This window comes from Coregonus clupeaformis, unplaced genomic scaffold (assembly GCF_020615455.1).
Source record: "Coregonus clupeaformis isolate EN_2021a unplaced genomic scaffold, ASM2061545v1 scaf0004, whole genome shotgun sequence".
In the NCBI taxonomy this organism is placed as follows: domain Eukaryota; kingdom Metazoa; phylum Chordata; class Actinopteri; order Salmoniformes; family Salmonidae; genus Coregonus; species Coregonus clupeaformis.
The window spans coordinates 2,154,832-2,179,441 of NW_025533459.1; the positions used below are offsets into that span (position 1 = coordinate 2,154,832).

General features: G+C 44.2%; 1 protein-coding gene across 1 annotated transcript; it reads left to right on the forward strand.

The window, feature by feature from the left end:
• Positions 1-533: 533 nt before the first annotated feature.
• LOC121545641 (melanin-concentrating hormone receptor 2-like) lies at positions 534-16,299 on the forward strand. The gene is made up of 2 exons (XM_041856361.2): positions 534-1,060; positions 15,255-16,299. Exons 1-2 carry the CDS (start codon positions 648-650, stop codon positions 15,895-15,897), a joined length of 1,056 nt encoding a protein of 351 aa, XP_041712295.2. The 5' UTR covers positions 534-647; the 3' UTR covers positions 15,898-16,299.
• The last annotated feature ends 8,311 nt before the right edge of the window (positions 16,300-24,610 follow it).

The following is a 24,610-nucleotide window of genomic DNA, read 5'->3' on the forward strand; positions in this document are numbered from 1 at the left end:
TTACAATTAGCTGTAATGATGTTGTCCATCTGGATGGAGCGACATGTAATCAAAACATCGTGACACAAGTCCATTTACTTCTGACATGCGCAACGGTGCTTGTACGAGCTGTTTTTCAGAGCAAGAAACAGATCAACCATTTTTTTGTGGTAGGATTTACTCACTGTAAACTTTATTGATGTTTTATCACTTGTTAAACGAGGGATATTTTGAAGGGAGGAGACTACTATCGGATTGTCTTATCGTTCACTGAGTCAACGAAAATGAGGTGCGCTATTGGGTGGCGAGAGAGCGCAGCTGAGACGCACGGGGAGGTCCAGTCCTGAGTGAATAATGTGTTCGTTAGGCATCAGCTTGTACCCAAGTTTGGTGAGAATGATCGATCCTTCAGCAGAATCTCATTGAAACACAGACTTTACTTGCGCTGTAGTCCATTACAAGACAATCTAAAGAAGTGTGTCAACCAAAGGATACGCGCGCTGCAGTTTATCCAGAAGACGTGCCCAAGTTGTGCCGCTAGAAATTTGGATAGAAGCCAGTACATTATGACTTTTTCGGCTTGGCAGTGTTGGTGCTTATCTATAGCCTGATACTGACCCGCGCGTTATCAATCCCGACCAGGGCGGCAAATATCTGAAGATCTAAAGATGATTGTGAATAGCTCGGACATATTCTGTAATTACGAAGAAGTAGGTAACTTCACCAACAACTCGTCATGTGTGAACACGACTCGGTCCTCAAACAGCTTCGTCGACCTGGCGACTTTTATGCACATCTTCCCGTCCATATACGGCATCCTGTGTACGATAGGAGTGATCGCTAACGGTTTGGTGATTTACGCAGTGGCGACATGCAAGAAGAAGATGGTCTCGGACATCTATGTGCTGAACTTGGCCATCGCAGACATGCTGTTCTTGCTGGTGATGCCCTTCAACATTCACCAGCTGGTCCGAGACAGACAGTGGGTGTTCGGGAACTTCATGTGCAAAGCTGTCGTGGTGGTGGACGTTAGCAACCAGTTCACTACCGTGGGGATCGTAACGGTGCTGTGTATCGACAGGTAAGTCTCCATCTCTCCAAATTCAATAGGTGTCAGTTTGATCATGACAAAGAGAGGTGTCTAATATAGCATCAATTAGCTCCTCCTCTACTACCTGTATTTATCCAGGTAGATATAACCTTGTGTAGGATATGATTATAACATAGTTTGAACCTATAAGTTATTAAGAAGAACACATTACTGCTACGCAGCCTTTTATTATAAGGACCTGGTCACTGGTCAAGGGCAGGGATCAACCACTAGTACAACTGGTAGGGGGTCTGGAGCGTAATTACTCATTAATTTGTAGACAGCAGATTGACCGCAAGTAGTGCAAACGGATATAATATTTGAATAAAACATTCGGAAAGTATTCAGATCCATTCCCCTTTTTCCACGTGTTGTTACGTTACAGCCTTATAAAATGTCTTACATTTAAAATAAATCCTCATCAATCTACACACAATACCCCATAATGACAAAGTGAAAACAGGTTTGTAGAAATTTTTGAAAATGTATTAAAAATAAAATAAAAAAATACCTTATTTACATAAGTATTCAGACACTTTGCAATGAGGGTCGAAATTGAGCTCAGGTTTATCCTGTTTCCATTGACCATCCTTGAGATGTTTTTACAACTTGATTGGAGTCCACCTGTGATACATTCAATTGATTGGACATGATTTGGAAAGGCACACACCTGTCTATATAGTATACGGTCCCACAGTTGACAGTGCATGTAAGAGCAAAAACCAAGCCATGAGGTCAAAGGAATTGTCTGTAGAGCTCCGAGACAGGATTGTGTCGAGGCACAGATCTGGGGAAGGGTACCAAAAAAATTCTGCAGCATTGAAGGTCCCCAAAAACACAGTGGCCTCGATCATTATTAAATGGAAGAAATGTGGAACCACCAAGACTCTTCCTAGAGCTGGCCGCCTGGCCAAACTGAGCAATCGGGGGTGAAGGGCCTTGGTCAGGGAGGTGACCAAGAGCCCGATGGTCACTCTGACAGAGCTCCAGAGTTCATTTGTAGAGATGGGAGAACCTTCCAGAAGGACAACCATCTCTGCAGCACTCCACCAATCAGGCCTTTATGGTAGTGGCCATACGGAAGACACTCCTCAGTAAAAGGCACATGACAGCCCGCTTGGAGTTTGCCAAAAAGCACCTAAAAGACTCTCAGACCATGAGAAACAAGATTCTCTGGTCTGATGAAACCAAGATTGAACTCTTTGGCCTGAATGCCAAGCGTCACATCTTGAGGAAACCCTGGCACCATCCCTACGGTGAAGCATGGTGGTGGCAGCGTCATGCAGTGGGGATGTTTTTCGGTGGCAGGGACTGGGAGACTAGTCAGGGTCGAGGGAAAGATGAACGGGAGCAAAGTACAGAGAGATCCTTGATTAAACCCTGCTCCAGACTGGGGTGAAGGTTCACCTTCCAACAGGACAACGACCCTAAGCACACAGCCAAGACAACGCAGGAGTGGCTTTGCGATAAGTCTCTGAATGTCCTTGAGTGGCTCAGCCAGAGTCCGGACTTGAACCTGATCCAACATCTCTGGAGAGACCTGAAAATAGCTGTGCAGCGACGCTCCCCATCCAACCTGACAGAGCTTGAGAGGATCTGCGGAGAAGAACGGGAGAAGCTCCCCTTTACTGTATTTTTGGAGCGCCAAAAACTTTTTTGACCACTAGTGGGTGCTGTGGTATTGTTGTTTCCGGCTCATTAACATATGTTGAGGGGTGTCTTGTAAGAGGCTATAGTTGTTTTCACCCTGATTGAGAATTCTGCGGCAATTTAACTCCTATGTGGTTATAGTGCCCCATCAATTTGGATAGGGGACAGATTGGAGTGGCAGCAAGTCTAAAACTTAAATGGTTGAGCATGTTGCCATGTCCATTTGGTCTGGTTTTTTTCTCTCCCTGTAGCCGTTGCCAGTTTGGAAGCCGTTGTTAAAGGCATCTAGAAGTGCAAGTGCTATAAAACACCAAACATTAATTAATATGCTGTAATGTGTATAGCCTTTAGCTAGCAGGCAACCTGCTTGTACCAATCCCTTGTAATTACAGCAGCATACTGTGAAATACAAGCCCCTCCCCTCAATGAATGTAATTAATTCATCCATTAATTCATTCCGATTACAGTAGCATTATTATTTAATTTTTTTTGTATAATACAGTACATTTTACGGTATTGTACTGTGTGCAATTACACAGTTCTTGCTTTGATGCCACATTCATATTACAGTATGTGTCCTGTAATATGAAATGCAGAATTTGACTTGCCAAAAGCTGCCTGTAAACTACTGCCAAATTCACAGTAATCCCTTTACAGTTTTTTACTGTAACTACTTTACATACTGGAGTTGAACTTTAGATTTTTCTAAAATGGCTTTAGGTGTGTTTACTAGAACCAAACCTATATGTGATTTTCTGATCTAATGTGGAGCTAACAGCAGACAGCATATCAATAAAACAATAGACTACAACACCATGTCAATAACCCAGAAAGTAGAGATTGATGAATTCATAATGAAATGGATGGTAACAGATTGAATACCCATATCCACACATAAACAATGTATTCAAGGTTAATTGGTCAATGCTCTTCATTAGGGTATTACTGAACCGACAATGCAAATAGTCCGGGTAGCCATCATTAGCTGTTCAGGAGTCTTATGGCTTTGTGGTAGAAGCTATTAAGAAGCCTTTTGGACCTAGACTTGGCGCTCCGGTACCGCTTGCCGTGCGGTAGCAGAGAGAACAGTCTATGACTAGGGTGGCCTTCCTCTGACACCGCCTGGTATAGAGGTCCTGGATGGCAGAAAACTTGGCCTCAGTTATGTACTGGGCCGTACGCACTACCCTCTGTAGTGCCTTGCGGTCTGACCACTTCCTTATTGACCGAGTCACTGGTGCTTCCTGCTTTAGTTTTTGCTTATAAGCAGGAATCAGGAGGATATAATTATGGTCAGATTTGCCAAATGGAGGGCGAGGGAGAGCTTTGTATGCGCCTCTGTGTGTGGAGTAAAGGTGGTCTAGAGTTTTTTTCCCTCTGGTTGCACATTTAACATGCTGGTAGAAATTAGGTGGAACGGATTTAAGTTTCCCTGCATTAAAGTCCCCGACCACTAGGAGCGCTGCCTCTGGATAAGCGTTTTCCTGTTAGCTTACGGCCTTATACAGCTCATTGAGTGCAATCTTAGTGCCAGCATTGGTTTGTGGTGGTAAATAGACAGCTACGAAAAATATAGATGAAAACTCTCTTGGTAGATAGTGTGGTCTACAGCTTATCATGAGGTTCTCTACCTGAGGCGAGCAAAACTTTGAGACTTCCTTAGTATTTGATTTTATGCACCAGCTGTTGTTTACAAATATACACAGACCACCACCCCTTGTCTTACCGGAGTCAGCCGTTCTATCCTGCCGATGTAGCGTATATCCCGCCAGCTGTATGATATCCATGTCGTCGTTCAGCCACGACTCGGTGAAACATAAGATATTACAGTTTTTAATGTCCCGTTGGTAGGACATTCTTGATCTTAGGTCGTCTATTTTGTTTTCCAATGATTGTACATTGGCTAATAGGATTGATGGAAGAGGCAGATTACTCGCTCGCCGTCAGATCTTTACAAGGCACCCCGACCTACGTCCACGATATCTCTGTCTCTTTCTCATGCGAATGACGGGGATTTGGGCCTTGTCGGGTGTCTGTAGGATATCCTTTGCGTCTGACTCGTGGAAGAAAAAATCTTCATCCAATACGAGGTGGGTAATCGCTGTCCTGATATCCAGAAGCTCTTTTTGGTCATAAGAGACTGTGGCAGAAACATTATGTACAGAATAAATTACAAATAATGTGAAAAAACACACATAATATCACAATTGGTTAGAGGGATGTAAAACGGCAGCCATCTCCTTTTTTTCCCCCAGTGAGATTCCCCTAGTCAGATCCCCTAGTTAGATTCCCCTAGTCAGATTCCCCCAGTTAGATTCCCCCAGTTAGATTCCCCTAGTCAGATTCCCCTAGTCAGTCTCCCCTAGCTAGATTCCCCTAGTCAGATTCCCCTAGTCAGATCCCCTAGTCAGATTCCCCTAGTCAGATTCCCCCAGTTAGATTCCCCCAGTTAGATTCCCCTAGTCAGATTCCCCAAGTCAGATAACCTAGTCAGTCCCCTAGTCAGAATCCCCTAGTCAGATTCCCCTAGTCAGATTCCCCTAGTCAGATTCCCCCAGTTAGATTCCCCCAGTTAGATTCCCCTAGTCAGATTCCCCTAGTCAGATTCCCCAAGTCAGATAACCTAGTCAGTCCCCTAGTCAGAATCCCCTAGTCAGATTCCCCTAGTCAGATCCCCTAGTCAGATTCCCCTAGTTAGATTCCCCTAGTCAGTCTCCCCAAGTCAGACTCCCCTAGTCAGATTCCCCAAGTCAGATAACCTAGTCAGTCCCCTAGTCAGAATCCCCTAGTCAGATTCCCCCAGTCAGTCTCCCCTAGTCAGATTCCCCTAGTCAGATTCCCCCAGTCAGTCTCCCCTAGTCAGATTCCCTAGTCAGATTCCCCCAGTCAGTCTCCCCTAGTCAGATTCCCCTAGTCAGATTCCCCCAGTCAGTCTCCCCAAGTCAGAATCCCCTAGTCAGATTCCCCTAGTCAGATTCCCCTAGTCAGATTCCCCCAGTCAGTCTCCCCTAGTCAGATTCCCCTAGTCAGATTCCCCCAGTCAGTCTCCCCAAGTCAGAATCCCCTAGTCAGAATCCCCTAGTCAGATTCCCCTAGTCAGATTCCCCTAGTCAGATTCCCCCAGTCAGTCTCCCCAAGTCAGAATCCCCTAGTTAGATTCCCCTAGTCAGATTCCCCTAGTCAGATTCCCCTAGTCAGATTCCCCCAGTCAGTCTCCCCTAGTCAGATTCCCCTAGTCAGACTCCCCCAGTCAGTCTCCCCTAGTCAGATCCCCTAGTCAGACTCCCCTAGTTAGATTCCCCTAGTCAGACTCCTCCAGTCAGTCTCCCCTAGTCAGATCCCCTAGTCAGACTCCCCTAGTTAGATTCCCCTAGTCAGTCTCCCCTAGTTAGATTCCCCAGTCAGATTCCCAAAGTCAGACTCCCCTAGTCAGATTCCCCCAGTCAGTCTCCCCTAGTCAGTCTCCCCTAGTCAGACTCCCCTAGTCAGATCCCCTAGTCAGACTCCCCTAGTTAGATTCCCCTAGTCAGTCTCCCCTAGTTAGATTCCCCTAGTCAGTCTCCCCTAGTTAGATTCCCCTAGTCAGTCTCCCCTAGTTAGATTCCCCTAGTCAGATTCCCCTAGTCAGATTCCCCTAGTCTGATCCCCTAGTCAGATTCCCTTAGTCAGATCCCCTAGTCAGATTCCCCAAGTCAGTCTCCCCTAGTCAGTCTCCCCTAGTTAGATTCCCCTAGTCAGACTCCCCTAGTCAGATTCCCCTAGTCAGATTCCCCCAGTTAGATTCCCCCAGTTAGATTCCCCTAGTCAGATTCCCCTAGTCAGATTCCCCAAGTCAGATAACCTAGTCAGTCCCCTAGTCAGATCCCCTAGTCAGATTCCCCTAGTCAGATCCCCTAGTCAGATCCCCTAGTTAGATTCCCCTAATCAGACTCCCCTAGTCAGATTCCCCTAGTTAGATTCCCCTAATCAGACTCCCCTAGTCAGATTCCCCAAGTCAGTCTCCCCTAGTTAGATTCCCCTAGTCAGATTCCCCTAGTCAGATCCCCCAAGTCAGTCTCCCCTAGTTAGATTCCCCTAGTCAGATTCCCCTAGTCAGATTCCCCTAGTCAGATTCCCCTAGTCAGTCTCCCCTAGTCAGTCTCCCCTAGTCAGATTCCCCTAGTCAGTCTCCCCTAGTCAGTCTCCCCTAGTCAATCTCCCCTAGTCAGTCTCCCCTAGTCAGTCTCCCCTAGTCAGTCTCCCCTAGTCAGTCTCCCCTAGTCAGTCTCCCCTAGTCAGATTCCCCTAGTCAGTCTCCCCCAGTCAGTCTCCCCTAGTCAGATTCCCCTAGTCAGTCTCCCCTAGTCAGTCTCCCCTAGTCAGATTCCCCTAGTCAGTCTCCCCTAGTTAGATTCCCCTAGTCAGATTCCCCTAGTCAGATTCCCCTAGTCAGTCTCCCCTAGTCAGTCTCCCCTAGTCAGATTCCCCTAGTCAGTCTCCCCTAGTTAGATTCCCCTAGTCAGATTCCCCTAGTCAGATTCCCCTAGTCAGATTCCCCTAGTCAGATTCCCCTAGTCAGATTCCCCTAGTCAGATTCCCCTAATCAGATCCCCCTAGTCAGATTCCCCTAGTTAGATTCCCCTAGTCAGATTCCCCTAGTCAGATCCCCTAGTCAGACTCCCCTAGTCAGTCTCCCCTAGTTAGATTCCCCTAGTCAGATCCCCTAGTCAGATTCCCCTAGTCAGTCTCCCCTAGTTAGATTCCCCTAGTCAGATTCCCCTAGTCAGATTCCCCTAGTCAGATTCCCCTAGTCAGATAACCTAGTCAGACTCCCCTAGTCAGTCTCCCCTAGTCAGATCCCCTAGTCAGATTCCCCTAGTCAGACTCCCCTAGTCAGTCTCCCCTAGTTAGATTCCCCTAGTCAGATTCCCCTAGTCAGATAACCTAGTCAGATTCCCCTAGTCAGATTCCCCTAGTCAGATTCCCCTAGTCAGATTCCCCTAGTCAGTCTCCCCCAGTCAGTCTCCCCTAGTCAGATTCCCCTAGTCAGATTCCCCTAGTCAGTCTCCCCTAGTCAGTCTCCCCTAGTCAGATTCCCCTAGTCAGATTCCCCTAGTCAGTCTCCCCCAGTCAGTCTCCCCTAGTCAGATTCCCCTAGTCAGATTCCCCTAGTCAGTCTCCCCTAGTCAGTCTCCCCTAGTCAGATTCCCCTAGTCAGTCTCCCCTAGTTAGATTCCCCTAGTCAGATTCCCCTAGTCAGATCCCCTAGTCAGATTCCCCTAGTCAGATTCCCCTAGTCAGATCCCCTAGTCAGATTCCCCTAGTCAGTCTCCCCTAGTTAGATTCCCCTAGTCAGATTCCCCTAGTCAGATCCCCTAGTCAGACTCCCCTAGTCAGTCTCCCCTAGTCAGATTCCCCTAGTCAGTCTCCCCTAGTTAGATTCCCCTAGTCAGATTCCCCTAGTCAGATAACCTAGTCAGACTCCCCTAGTCAGTCTCCCCTAGTTAGATTCCCCTAGTCAGATTCCCCTAGTCAGATAACCTAGTCAGATTCCCCTAGTCAGATTCCCCTAGTCAGATTCCCCTAGTCAGATTCCCCTAGTCAGATTCCCCTAGTCAGATTCCCCTAGTTAGATTCCCCTAGTCAGATTCCCCTAGTCAGATTCCCCTAGTTAGATTCCCCTAGTCAGATTCCCCTAGTCAGATTCCCCTAGTCAGATTCCCCTAGTCAGGTTCCCCTAGTCAGATTCCCCTAGTCAGATTCCCCTAGTCAGGTTCCCCTAGTCAGATTCCCCTAGTCAGATTCCCCTAGTCAGGTTCCCCTAGTTAGATTCCCCTAGTCAGATTCCCCTAGTCAGATTCCCCTAGTCAGGTTCCCCTAGTCAGATTCCCCTAGTCATTGAGAAACACAAGCATTTCGCTCCACCGGCTTTAACAGGTGCTAATCTGTGTACGTGACAATCTTTGATTTGATTTGTTAGGAAGGTCATATGCACCATTTTCTGGCCATCAATACATCCATATTTACATGGCCATCCCAGGGTCATGTGGCTATACATTACATTGGTATCTCCACTTTCTGGCCATCATATGAAGACATCTCTACAGTAGTATCTCCATAGTCATATGAAGACATCTCTACAGTGATATCTCCATGGTCCATATGAAGACATCTCTACAGTGATATCTCCATGGTCCATATGAAGACATCTCTACAGTGATATCTCCATAGTCATATGAAGACATCTCTACAGTAATATCTCCATAGTCATATGAAGACATCTCTACAGTGATATCTCCATGGTCCATATGAAGACATCTCTACAGTGATATCTCCATGGTCCATATGAAGACATCTCTACAGTGATATCTCCATAGTCACCAAGTGCAACATAGCTTCAGCTTGTAAATCAGCTAGAAAGATGTGTCGGCATCGAGTAATTGTCTCTGGCCCCCTCCCAGTTAGGGGAAGTGACGAGCTCTACAGCAGAGTCTCAGCACTCAATCGCTGGTTGAAAACTGTTTTCTGCCCCTCCCAAAAGATAACATTTGTGGATAATTGGCCCTCTTTCTGGGACTCACCCACAAACAGGACCAAGCCTGACCTGCTGAGGAGTGACGGACTCCATCCTAGCTGGAGGGGTGCTCTCCTCTTATCTACCAACATAGATAGGGCTCTAACTCCTCTAGCCCCACAGTGAAATAGGGTGCAGGCCAGGCAGCAGGCTGTTAGCCAACCTGCCAGCTTAGTGGAGTCTGCCAATAGCATAGTCAGTGTAGTCAGCTCAGCCATACCCATTGAGACTGTGTCTGTGCCTCGACCTAGGTTGGGCAAAACTAAACATGGCGGTGTTCACCCTAGCAATCTTATTAGGATAAAGACCTCCTCCATTCCTGCCATTATTGAAAGAGATCGTGATACCTCACATCTCAAAATAGGGTTACTTAATGTTAGATCCCTCACTTCAAAGGCAGTCATAGTCAATGAACTAATCACTGATCATAATCTTGATGTGATTGGCCTGACTGAAACATGGCTTAAGCCTGATGAATTTGCTGTGTTAAATGAGGCCTCACCTCCTGGTTACACTAGTGACCATATTCCCCGTGCATCCCGCAAAGGCGGAGGTGTTGCTAACATTTACGATAGCAAATTTCAATTTACAAAAAAAAATGGCGTTTTCATCTTTTGAGCTTCTAGTCATGAAATCTATGCAGCCTACTCAATCACTTTTTATAGCTACTGTTTACAGGCCTCCTGGGCCATATACAGCGTTCCTCTCTGAGTTTCCTGAATTCCTATCAGACCTTGTAGTCATAGCAGATCATATTCTAATTTTTGGTGATTTTAATATTCACATGGAGAAGTCCACAGACCCACTCCAAAAGTCTTTCGGAGCCATCATCGACTCAGTGGGTTTTGTCCAACATGTCTCTGGACCTACTCACTGCCACAGTCATACTCTGGACCTAGTTTTGTCCCATGGAATAAATGTTGTAGATCTTAATGTTTTTCCACAAAATCCTGGACTATCGGACCACCATTTTATTACGTTTGCAATCGCAACAAATAATCTGCTCAGACCCCAACCAAGGAGCATCAAAAGTCGTGCTATAAATTCTCAGACAACACAAAAATTCCTTGATGCCCTTCCAGACTCCTTCTGCCTACCCAAGGAAGTCAGAGGACAAAAATCAGTTAACCACTTAACTGAGGAACTCAATTTAACCTTGCGCAATACCCTAGATGCAGTTGCACCCCTAAAAACGAAAAACATTTGTCATAAGAAACTAGCTCCCTGGTATACAGAAAATACCCGAGCTTTGAAGCAAGCTTCCAGGAAATTGGAACGAAATGGCGCCACACCAAACTGGAAGTCTTCCGACTAGCTTGGAAAGACAGTACCGTGCAGTACCGAAGAGCCCTCACTGCTGCTCGATCATCCTACTTTTCCAACTTAATCGAGGAAAATAAGAATAATCCAAAATTTCTTTTTGATACTGTTGCAAAGCTAACTAAAAAGCAGCATTCCCCAAGAGAGGATGGCTTTCACTTCAGCAGTAATAAATTCATGAACTTCTTTGAGGAAAAGATCATGACCATTAGAAAGCAAATTACGGACTCCTCTTTGAATCTGCGTATTCCTCCAGGGCTTAGCTGTCCTGGATCTGCACAGCTCTGCGAGGGCCTGGGATCGGGAGAGACACTTAAGTGTTTTAGTACTATATCTCTTGACACAATGATGAAAATAATCATGGCCTCTAAACCTTCAAGCTGCATACTGGATCCTATTCCTACTAAACTGCTGAAGGAGCTGCTTCCTGTGCTTGGCCCTCCTATGTTGAACATAATAAACAGCTCTCTATCCACCGGATGTGTACCAAACTCACTAAAAGTGGCAGTGATAAAGCCTCTCTTGAAAAAGCCAAACCTTGACCCGGAAAATATAAAAAACTATCGGCCTATATCGAATCTTCCATTCCTCTCAAAAATTTTAGAAAAAGCTGTTGCGCAGCAACTCACTGCCTTTCTGAAGACAAACAATGTGTACGAAATGCTTCAGTCTGGTTTTAGACCCCATCATAGCACTGAGACTGCACTTGTGAAGGTGGTAAATGACCTTTTAATGGCGTCAGACCGAGGCTCTGCATCTGTCCTCGTGCTACTAGACCTTAGTGCTGCCTTTGACACCATCGATCACCACATTCTTTTGGAGAGACTGGAAACCCAAATTGGTCTACACGGACAAGTTCTGGCCTGGTTTAGATCTTACCTGTCGGAAAGATATCAGTTTGTCTCTGTGAATGGTCTGTCCTCCGACAAATCAACTGTACATTTCGGTGTTCCTCAAGGTTCCGTTTTAGGACCACTATTGTTTTCACTATATATTTTACCTCTTGGGGATGTTATTCGAAAACATAATGTTAACTTTCACTGCTATGCGGATGACACACAGCTGTACATTTCAATGAAACATGGTGAAGCCCCAAAATTGCCCTCGCTAGAAGCCTGTGTTTCAGACATAAGGAAGTGGATGGCTGAAAACTTTTTACTTTTAAACTCGGACAAAACAGAGATGCTTGTTCTAGGTCCCAAGAAACAAAGAGATCTTCTGTTAAATCTGACAATTCATCTTGATGGTTGTAAAGTCGTCTCAAATAAAACTGTGAAGGACCTCGGCGTTACTCTTGACCCTGATCTCTCTTTTGACGAACATATCAAGACTGTTTCAAGGACAGCTTTTTTCCATCTACGTAACATTGCAAAAATCAGAAATTTTCTGTCCAAAAATGATGCAGAAAAATTAATCCATGCATTTGTTACTTCTAGGTTAGACTACTGCAATGCTCTATTTTCCGGCTACCGGATAAAGCACTAAATAAACTTCAGTTAGTGCTAAATACGGCTGCTAGAATCCTGACTAGAACCAAGAAATTTGATCATATTACTCCAGTGCTAGCTTCCCTACACTGGCTTCCTGTTAAGGCAAGGGCTGATTTCAAGGTTTTACTGTTAACCTATAAAGCGTTACATGGGCTTGCTCCTACCTATCTTTCCGAGTTGGTCCTGCCGTACATACCAATACGTACGCTACGGTCACAAGACGCAGGCCTCCTAATTGTCCCTAGAATTTCTAAGCAAACAGCGGGAGGCAGGGCTTTCTCCTATAGATCTCCATTTTTATGGAACAGTCTGCCTACCCATGTGAGAGACGCAGACTCGGTCTCAACCTTTAAGTCTTTACTGAAGACTTATCTCTTCAGTAGGTCATATGATTGAGTGTAGTCTGGCCCAGGAGTGTGAAGGTGAACGGAAAGGCTCTGGAGCAACGAACAGCCCTTGCTGTCTCTGCCGGGCCGGTTCCCCTCTCCACTGGGGTTCTCTGCCTCTAACCCTGTTGCAGGGGCTGAGTCACTGGCTTGCTGGTGCTCTTTCATGCCGTCCCTGGGAGGGGTGCGTCACTTGAGTGGGTTGAGTTACTGACGTGATCTTCCTGTCTGGGTTGGCGCCCCCCTTGGTTTGTGCTGTGGTGGAGACCTCTGTGGGCTATACTCGGCCTTGTCTCAGGATTGTAAGTTGGTGGTTGAGGATATCCCTCTAGTGGTGCGGGGGCTGTGCTTTGGCAGAGTGGGTGGGGTTATATCCTTCCTGTTTGGCCCTGTCCGGGGTTTCTTCGGATGGGGCCACAGTGTCTCCGGACCGCTCCTGTCTCAGCCTCCAGTATTTATGCTGCAGTAGTTTATGTGTCGGGGGCTGGGGGTTAGTTGGTTATACCTGGAGTACTTCTCCTGTCTTATCCAGTGTCCTGTGTGAATTTAAGTATGCTCTCTCTAATTCTCTCGTTCTCTCTTTCTCTCTGAGAACCTGAGCCCTAGGACCATACGTCAGGACTACCGGGCATGATGACACCTTGCTGTCCCCAGTCCGCCTGGCCTTGCTGCTATTCCAGTTTCAACTGTTCTGCCTGCGGTTACGAAACCCCTACCTGTCCCAGACCTGCTGTTTTCAACTCTTAATGATCGGCTATGAAAAGCCAACTGAGAGACCTGAGCCCTAGGACCATACGTCGGGACTACCGGCCGTGGTGACTCCTTGCTGTCCCCAGTCCGCCTGGCCTTGCTGCTATTCCAGTTTCAACTGTTCTGCCTGCGGTTATGGAACCCCTACCTGTCCCAGACCTGCTGTTTTCAACTCTTAATGATCGGCTATGAAAAGCCAACTGAGATTTATTCCTGATTATTATTTGACCATGCTTGTCACTTATGAACATTTTTGAACATCTTGGCATGGTTCTGTTATAATCTTCACCCGGCACAGCCAGAAGAGGACTGGCCACCCCTCATAGCCTGGTTCCTCTCTAGGTTTCTTCCTAGGTTTTCGCCTTTCTAGGGAGTTTTTCCTAGCCACCGTGCTTCTACACCTGCATTACTAGCTGTTTGGGGTTTTAGGCTGGGTTTCTGTACAGCACTTCGAGATATTAGCTGATGTAAGAAGGGCTATATAAAATAAAATTGATTGATTGATTGATATGAAGACATCTCTACAGTGATATCTCCATAGTCATATGAAGACATCTCTACAGTGATATCTCCATAGTCATATGAAGACATCTCTACAGTGATATCTCCATAGTCATATGAAGACATCTCTACAGTGATATCTCCATAGTCATATGAAGACATCTCCATAGTCATATGAAGACATCTCTACAGTGATATCTCCATCCCTTGGCCTGCCTTGCATGTATTCAGCCGTATCATGAAAGATATAACCAGAACAGAGCAAATTCTTCCTTTTTAATTCTCTGACGTCAAATGGCTGCAGGGTTCTGTTCCTTCTTTCATAGACATATGACACAGGGTGGTTAAGTACAGCACAGTACAGCAGATGGCTATAGACTTTACTTTGATTAGATTTAACATCAGCAGTAAATGTGTTCAACAATCAGTATCGCTGATCGTTTATTTTAGGATTCATTGCATCCCAAATGGCACCCTATTCCCTATGTAGTGCACACTACCTTTGACAAGGGCTCATAGGACTCTGGTCAAATATTGTGCACTATTTAGGGAATAGGGTTCTTTTTGGGACGTAGCCGTGGTTGATTTCGTGTTGTACACCAAGCAACAAGCCAGTCAGTCTAACTTTGTTTACTTATTCATGACAGTTTATATGTGACTTTTTCAGCTCCCGGCTCAATTAATCCTAAAATGTTATGATATTATAGTATTATACAGTACGCCACTTTGCAGATGCTTGTATCCAAAGCGACCTACAGTGCAGTGAGTGCATTCATTCACTTAGTATGTGTATGTGATCCTTGAAGGAATTGAACCCATGACCTTGGGCATATGCCAGCGCAATGGTGTGCATCCTATTCCCTATATAGTGCACTACTTTTGACCAGGGCCTATAGGGAAAAAGGGTGCTTTTGGGATGCAGACATGCTCTTACCAACTGATCCACATACATGACATTATTATATTCATTTAATGTCACATCAAGATTAGAGCCTGACTTGCTCTCAGAAAGGTTACAATATGAATAGGCGTTATTCAAACAGAGCGTTTTAATTCCAGGTTAACTCGTTACTGTTTTGCTTTTCTTGGGATAACAAATACCGGCAGACAAATACTATTTAGTTATGGTATTTTTCTGTCTGTATATTCACATGGCATTCACATGCCTCTGTCTGGACTAGACTGGACTGGGGGAAAGTGATGGGTGTTACTGAAGAAGAAAAAAAAAATGCCTCACAATGGAGTCTCCTGAATGATCCCTATAGAGATACAGTGCCTTCGGAAAGTATTCAGACCCCTTGACTTTTTCCACATTTTGTTAACTTACAGCCTTATTCTAAAAATTGATTTAATATATATTTTTTCCTCAGCAATCTACACACAATACCCCATAATGACAAAGCGAAAACAGGTTTTTAGGAATTTTAGCAAATGTATTAAAAATAAAAAACAGAAATACCTAACACCTGACCCCTGACACCTGACCCCTGACCGATAACCCCTGGTCTCTAACTGATGTGTCTCTTTGTTTCTAGATACATTGCCATCGTCCACCCCACCTCAGAGAAGCGGACCATCCAGTGGACCATCGTCATCAACATCCTGGTGTGGGTCGGCAGCGTCCTGCTCACCGTGCCCGTCATGATCTACGCCGTGGTGGTGAGGAAGAGCGACCTGCAGATGTGCATGATGCTCCTGGACGGGCCTGAGGACATGTACTGGTACACTCTCTACCAGTCCATCCTGGGCTTCATCCTCCCTCTCATCATCATCTCCACCTTCTACTCCCTCACCCTCTTCCACGTCTTCAGATCCATCCGCCGAGTCAAGCGTAAACAGTCTGTCTGGGCGAAGCGCGCCACCAAGACCGTGGTGATGGTCATCGCTCTCTTCCTGGTGTGCTGGAGCCCGTATCACGTGATCCAGGTGATTAACTTGAGCAACAACAGGCCCACCAACACCTTTGTCTATGTCTACAACATCAGCATCTGTCTGAGTTACTCCCACAGCTGCATCAACCCTCTGATGCTGCTCATCTTCGCTCAGAACTACCGCGAGCGTCTCTGTCACCGGAAGGAGTTGAGGAGCTCGCAGCAGAACTCCTCCAAGACCACTGTGATCAAGACAGACGGCTCCAGCGTGGCCACCGACTCCAACTACCACTGCACGGTCATCTAATAATACAGATATTGCCACTCACATACTGTGTGCGTGAATGTGTGGGGCGTCTGTTGGTCCCAATAAGACTACCAAAGTCAACTGTTTTTTTGTTCTGCTATCTTTGACGAACTTTATTGTTTATGCATTAGTGAAGCTAAAGTAGCTGAACCACACTGTTATCTTTCCAGGGGACAGAAGTGGCGCTGCGTGTTAGTGGATGGATGAATGGATTACCCAACTGACTAACTGCTCCACCGTCACTAAAGAAACATTGTTCTGAATCACTGATCCTGACGTAGCCAAATGTTTGCTGAATCGTTATCTAAGGACAGCCGAGCTACTCTGAGAATCGATCGAGATTTTTTTTTTATAATGGAAGTATCCAAAGGACTGTAACCACTTCCATCTAGGGTAGTTCTACTTCTAGCTCCACTGCAGACTGTAGTATACTGTAGTATCTAGTGTAGTGTTTTGGGGGGATTTTTGGTATACTGTAGTAAAGCTTAATTACTATAGTTCTACTAGCTCTACTGCAGACTATTTACTATAGTATTTTGTTTTATTATCTTTGACATAGAAGTGTAGGATTTCTCCTTCAGGAAACCTACTGGAGAAATATTAAAAGAGCCAATTTTCCATAACCTGTAAGTAGGTAGGTAGGTAGGACTGGGGTCTGAACGGATAGGACAGAGCTTCTGCTCTTTCTATAACCTGTAGGGAACACGATAGATGGTCTATAGTTGGCATGTAGGTTTCTCACTTATGGATGGCAAACATTGTGGCATGGGGGAGGGGAATGGGTATATGCAAACTAAATACTGTACTATTTACTATAGTTAAGAAAGTGTCGTGTTTTTGCGGACTGTAGTGTTTTTGCGGACATTACCGTAGTATTTACTACAGTGTTTTTTGTGGATAATACTGTAGAATTTACTATAGTATTCTACAGCAAACTACAACATTCTATAGTAAGTACTACAAATGATCGAGGGATACTACAGTGTGCAGTATAGTATTCTACAGTATACTACAATTTACTGTAGTATTATATAGTAAGTACTGTAGTATTATATAGTAAGTACTGTAGTATTCTATAGTCAACTGTAATATTTTTTAATGTGGGTCAGCCAGGGTCGTGTAGCATAGATTTGACCTATGACCACTATTTGGTTTTTGAGAAATAATCATTAAAATACTCAAATAAAACTACTTGCGATGAGCTGTGTATTTGAAAATAGTCAAATACACAGAAAATGTATTTAAATAGGGAGGCGGGGAGGGAGGGAGGGCGGGACAGAGGGTTCCAGGGGGTGGTTGCCATGGAGATTGTCAGGAAAACAATGTTGTGTTCTCGTTAGTCACACATACTGATCAAAGAAGTCAGTGTGTTTTTTGCAGTAGTGTTTTTTTATTGTCATTGCACATTACAACATGTGCTATTGAGTTTTTTTTTTGGTATTTGCTAAGAGCCATCGGGACTCTTGCTGAGTGAGGAAGTGGAAGATTAATTTACGAGAACTGGAGTATAATTATGGTATTGATTTGAGATCAGGAACATTTTTGAAGAGGAGATGGCGGTGGATATTGAAGGCCAATTAGACCATCCAAGGGAAAGGGGTTTTGCAGGGTTATGTTTTAATGTCAAGTAAAGTAAGCAAATAATGAAGTATATTGAATGAATATATATCACTTGTAGCATAACATATGATGAAGAATTGTCCTACACACACACACACTACTTAAAAACACACATTAACTCGTTCATATTCACAGCTTGTATTTTTTCACTCTACAATGTATACAGTCTGCAGTTTTAGCCTGTACTATCTGTATTCAGATGAGTTTTACATTAATACAATGAATTATATTGTGTTAAAACCTTCTTATTACGGTCATTTACTAGTTGTCTGATATCATCTCTCTATCATATACAATATGACGCACTTCTCACCTGAATATGAACGTTTATAGAACTATTCAACACTTCTTTTTTTTTTTTTTTTTTTGACTCCAAAATAAATTAAGAGTTTTTTTTTTTTTTACTTGCAAAAACAAGTACATTTCTTTGGGATACCAAATGACAGTATAATTGATGTATGAATGACACGTATTGAGTTATTGATTTGATAAACGTTAATTACAAAGTTGTTGTCATAGTTAAAACAAGTCGTCATGGTGATCTTGATACAGGACATAAATCCTCTATATGTAAATACTCCAGTTTTACACTTTAAAGACGTTTTCCTTCCTGGTTATATCGTGTTGTTCTGCAATGTATTGTACTGCATGTCCTCTGATTATACTTATTGTCCATATATGGTATTTCAGATGAGTTTTACATGAATACAATGAATTATATTTGTTAAGTGTCATCTTTGTTGTTCTTATTTTTCAGTGTCATTTATTTACACTGAACAAAAATATAAAACGCAACATGTAAAGTGTTGGTCCCATGTTTCATGAGCTGAAATAAAAGATCCCCAGAAATGTTCCATACGGACAAAAAAAGCTTATTTCTCTCAATTTCTGTGCACAAATTTGTTCACATCCCTGTTATTGAGCATTTCTCATTTGCCAAGATAGTCCATCCACCTGACAGGTGTGGTATAACAAGAAGCTGATTAAACAGTGTGATCATTACACAGGTGCACCTTGTGCTGGGGACATTAAAAGGCCACTCTAAAATGTGCAGTTTTGTCAGACAAAGAACACAATAACATTTTTTATCGATGGAAATTTGAATGCACAGAGATACCTTGACGAGATCCTGAGGCCCATTGTCGTGCCATTCATCCACCGCCATCGCCTCATGTTTCAGCATGATATTGCATGGCCCCATGTCACAAGGATCTGTACACAATTCCTGGAAGCTGAAAATGTCCCAGTTCTTCCATGGCTGCATAACCACCAGACATGTCATGTTTGGGATGCTCTGGATCGACTTGTACGACAGAGTGTACCAGTTCCCGCCAATATCCAACAACTTCGCACAGCCATTGAAAAGGAGTGGGACAACATTCCACAGGTCACAATCAACAGCCTGATCAACTCTATGCAAAGGAAATGTGTCGCGCTGCATGAGGCAAATGGTGGTCACACCAGGTACTGACTGGTTTTCTGATCCATAGATTATGGCCTAATGAATTTATTTCAATTGAATGGTTTCCTTATATGAATAGTAACTCAGTAAAAGCTTTGAAATTGTTGCATGTTGCATTCATATTTTTGTTCAGTGTACGAATGAGGAATATTGTCTTAGTGATTTGATTACATTCATTACAAAGTTGTGGTCACAGTTGAAACAAGCCGTCATGGTGATCTGATACAGAACATAAATCCTCTATATGTAAATACTGCAGTAATTACTTCAGTTTTGCAGAGTTAAAGACGTTTTCCTGCTTGGTTGTGTGGTGTTGTGAGCCTACTGTACTGACAGCCCCTTGAGGGGCTAAACCAGATGGTTATTTCCAGCCCCCTGATTGGCTAAACCAGATGGTTATTTCCAGAGAAGCTGTGTGACACGGTACTAATGCGTGACCATCACACTCTTGTCTTGTCAGGCCACTATGAATCAACACATTGTAGCCGATTAGTCATAAGCACATGGACATCATTTAAAAAAACAAAACAAATATATATATACAGTGGGGAAAATTTTTATTTAGTCAGCCACCAATTGTGCAAGTTCTCCCACTTAAAAAGATGAGAGAGGCCTGTAATTTTCATCATAGGTACACGTCAACTATGACAGACAAATTGAGGAAAAAAAATCCAGAAAATCACATTGTAGGATTTTTATGAATTTATTTGCAAATTATGGTGGAAAATAAGTATTTGGTCACCTACAAACAAGCAAGATTTCTGGCTCTCACAGACCTGTAACTTATTATTTAAGAGGCTCCTTTGTCCTCCACTCGTTACCTGTATTAATGGCACCTGTTTGAACTTGTTATCAGTATAAAAGACACCTGTCCACAACCTCAAACAGTCACACTCCAAACTCCACTATGGCCAAGACCAAAGAGCTGTCAAAGGACACCAGAAACAAAATTGTAGACCTGCACCAGGCTGGGAAGACTGAATATGCAATAGGTAAGCAGCTTGGTTTGAAGAAATCAACTGTGGGAGCAATTATTAGGAAATGGAAGACATACAAGACCACTGATAATCTCCCTCGATCTGGGGCTCCACGCAAGATCTCACCCCGTGGGGTCAAAATGATCACAAGAACGGTGAGCAAAAATCCCAGAACCACACGGGGGACCTAGTGAATGACCTGCAGAGAGCTGGGACCAAAGTAACAAAGCCTACCATCAGTAACACACTACGCCGCCAGGGACTCAAATCCTGCAATGCAAGACGTGTCCCCCTGCTTAAGCCAGTACATGTCCAGGCCCGTCTGAAGTTTGCTAGAGTGCATTTGGATGATCCAGAAGAGGATTGGGAGAATGTCATATGGTCAGATGAAACCAAAATATAACTTTTTGGTAAAAACTCAACTCGTCGTGTTTGGAGGACAAAGAATGCTGAGTTGCATCCAAAGAACACCATACCTACTGTGAAGCATGGGGGTGGAAACATCGTGCTTTGTGGCTGTTTTTCTGCAAAGGGACCAGGACGACTGATCCGTGTAAAGGAAAGAATGAATGGGGCCATGTATCGTGAGATTTTGAGTGAAAACCTCCTTCCATCAGCAAGGGCATTGAAGATGAAACGTGGCTGGGTCTTTCAGCATGACAATGATCCCAAACACACCGCCCGGGCAACGAAGGAGTGGCTTCGTAAGAAGCATTTCAAGGTCCTGGAGTGGCCTAGCCAGTCTCAGATCTCAACCCCATAGAAAATCTTTGGAGGGAGTTGAAAGTCTGTGTTGCTCAGCGACAGCCCCAAAACATCACTGCTCTAGAGGAGATCTGCATGGAGGAATGGGCCAAAATACCAGCAACAGTGTGTGAAAACCTTGTGAAGACTTACAGAAAACGTTTGACCTGTGTCATTGCCAACAAAGGGTATATAACAAAGTATTGAGAAACTTTTGTTATTGACCAAATACTTATTTTCCACCATAATTTGCAAATAAATTCATTAAAAATCCTACAATGTGATTTTCTGGATTATTTTTTCTCATTTTGTCTGTCATAGTTGACGTGTACCTATGATGACAATTACAGGCCTCTCTCATCTTTTTAAGTGGGAGAACTTGCACAATTGGTGGCTGACTAAATACTTTTTTTCCCCACTGTATATAAAAAATGAGTAAATATTCAAGTAATAAAACGCCGTCTAGTAATGTCGTTTTTTGGTTGGTGTGATCAAAAGGAAAAACTCATTGAAGAGACAGGGTGTATTGAGCAAGAGACAGGGTGTATTGAGCAAGAGACAGGGTGTATTGAGCAAGAGACAGGGTGTATTGAGCAAGAGACAGGGTGTATTGAGCAAGAGACAGGGTGTATTGAGCAAGAGACAGGGTGTATTGAGCAAGAGACAGGGTGTATTGAGCAAGAGACAGGGTGTATTGAGAAAGAGACAGGGTGTATTGAGCAAGAGACAGGGTGTATTGAGAAAGAGACAGGGTGTATTGAGCAAGAGACAGGGTGTATTGAGCAAGAGACAGGGTGTATTGAGCAAGAGACAGGGTGTATTGAGCAAGAGACAGGGTGTATTGAGCAAGAGACAGGGTGTATTGAGAAAGAGACAGGGTGTATTGAGCAAGAGACAGGGTGTATTGAGCAAGAGACAGGGTGTATTGACCAAGAGACAGGGTGTATTGAGCAAGAGACAGGGTGTATTGAGCAAGAGACAGGGTGTATTGAGCAAGAGACAGGGTGTATTGAGCAAGAGACAGGGTGTATAGATTTTTGTTTTTAACAAGTAAACAACTAAATGCCATCATAATATTGTAATAAAATGTGATCTTAACTGTTTGCTTCGTGTGACAAAGAGTGAGATTAAGGAGAGATGCGCTGGCTATAACTACATTTACATCGTTTAGCAGACGCTCTTATCCAGAGCGACTTACAAATTGGCCATAAGTATGCCAATACAACCACCATCACCACAAGCATCCATAAAAACATATTATATCATTTATCCACACCTCTGTGGTCCCATCAAATTTTTACTTAGACGTACTTAAAGTCAGAGAGACTCTCTTTCTATGGCTTTGAACGTACTTGATGATGTGGATGGAATGAGTGCTTGTAAATTCGCTAGGACAAAAATGTGTGCACAGTTACACAACAGGAGAGAGAGCGAGGCATGATTAAACTGGCCCACCTGCGGCCCGGCCAAGTCTTATAGAGACAATATAACGAGTCTTACAGAGAGACGAGCTGTTGTTGTACTTGAAAGCTTCCTTAAGTATTTATGAAGCTTTATTTAGACAGCAAGGAATGAGATGGGGGAGAACGGTCGACTGGGAGTGTTACCACTGGACCCCATACTCTTAAAGACAATCAAAAGCATAATCAATTATAGCTAGGTATAGTACATCAAAAATAAAAAATAAAAAATTGTGATTTTGAGTAGATTTTATTCAGTTGAGATATTTTATTAGAATGAATTGCAGTGACGACACACCAAGCACAAATACAACCTCTTCATCCCACAGTAACACTCTCACCGACACATGAAATAAAAAAATAAAAACATGAACATTGTTCAAGCTGATTTTGTTGGGTAATCTGACTGTGACATACAAGCTTCAAGGCGTATCAATTTTTTATATCAATTTATTTTTTTATATTGAAGAATAACTCTCCCGAGATCAAATCAAATCAAATGTTATTTGTCACATGAGCCGAATACAACAGGTGTGTAGACCTTACCGTGAAATGCTTCCTTACAAGCCCTTAACCAACAATGCAGTTCGAGAAATAGAGTAAAGAAAATATTTACAAAATAATCTAAAGTAAAAAATTAAAGTATAAAATAAAAAGTAACACAATAAAATAACAATAACGAGGCTATATACAGGGGGTACCGGTACCGAGATAATGTGCGGGGGTACAGGGTAGTCAAGGTAATTTGTACATGTAGGTAGGGGTAAAGTGACTATGCATTGATAATAAACAGTGAGTAGCAGCAGTGTAAAAACAAAGGGGGGTCAATGTAAATAGTCTGGGTAGCCATTTGATTAATTGTTCAGCAGTCTTATGGCTTAGGGGTAGAAGCTGTTAAGGAGCCTTTTGGACCTAGACTTGGCACTCCGGTACCGTTTGCCTTGCAGTAGCAGAGAGAACAGTCTATGACATGGGTGACTGGAGTCTATGACCATTTTTTGGGCCTTCCTCTGACACCGCCTGGTATAGAGGTCCTGGATGGCAGGAAGCTTGGCCCCAGTGATGTACTGAGTCATATGCACTACCCTCTGTAGCGCCTTATGGTCGGATGCCGAGCAGTTGCCATACCAGGCGGTGATGCAACCGGTCAGGATGCTCTTGATGGTGCAGCTGTATAACTTATTGAGGATCTGGGGACCCATGCCAAATCTTTTCAGTCTCCTGAGGGAGAAAAGGCGTTGTCGTGCCCTCTTCACGACTTTCTTGGTGTGTTTGGACCATGATAGTTTGTTGGCGATGTGGACACCAAGGAATTTGAAACTCTTGACCTGCTTCACTACAGCCCCATCGATGTGAATTGGGGCGTGTTCGGCCCTCTTTTCCTGTAGTCCACGATCATCTCCATTGTTTTGCTCACTTTGAGGGAGAGGTTGTTGTCCTGGCACCACACTGCCAGGTCTCTGACCTCCTCCCTAAAGACTGTCTCATCGTTGTCGGTGATCAGGCCTACCACCGTTGTGTTGTCAGCAAACTTAATGATGGTGTTGGAGTCGTGCTTGGCCACGCAGTTGAGGGTGAACAGGGAGTACAGGTGGGGACTAAGCACGCACCCGAGGGGCCCCGTGTTGAGGATCAGCGTGGTAGACGTGTTGTTGCCTACCCTTTATCACCTGGGGGCGGCCCGTCAGGAAGTCCAGGATCCAGTTGCAGAGGGAGGTGTTTAGTCCCAGGGTCCTTAGCTTCAACACTATGGTGTTGAACGCTGAGCTGTAGTCAGTTTATAGCATTCTCACATAGGTGTTCCTTTTGTCCAGGTGGGAAAGGGCAGTGTGGAGTGCGATTGAGATTGCGTCATCTCTGGATCTGTCGGTATGCGAATTGGAGTGGGTCTAGGGTTTTTCGGGGATGATGGTGTTGATGTGAGCCATGACAAGCCTTTCAAAGCACTTCATGGCTACAGACGTGAGTGCTACGGGGCGGTAGTCATTTAGGTAGGTTACCTTCGCTTTCTTGGGCACAATGACCATGGTAGTCTAATTGAAACATTTAGGTATTACAGACTCTGTCAGGGAGAGGTTGAAAATGTCAGTGAAGACACATGCCAGTTGGTCCGCGCATGCTCTGAGTACACGTCCTGGTAATCCGTCTGGCCCCGCGGCCTTGTGAATGTTGGCCTGTTTAAAGGTCTTGCTCACATCGGCTACAGAGAGCGTGATCACACAGTCATCCAGAACAGCTGGTGCTCTCATGCATGCTTCAGTGTTGCTTGCCTCGAAGTGAGCATAAAAGGCATTTAGCCCGTCTGGTAGGCTTGCGTCACTGGGCAGCTCATGGCTGGGTTTCCCTTTGTAGTCCATAATAGCTTGCAAGCCCTGCTACATCCGACGAGTGTCAGAGCCGGTGTAGTAGGATTCAATCTTAGTCCTGTATTGACGCTTTGCCTGTTTGAT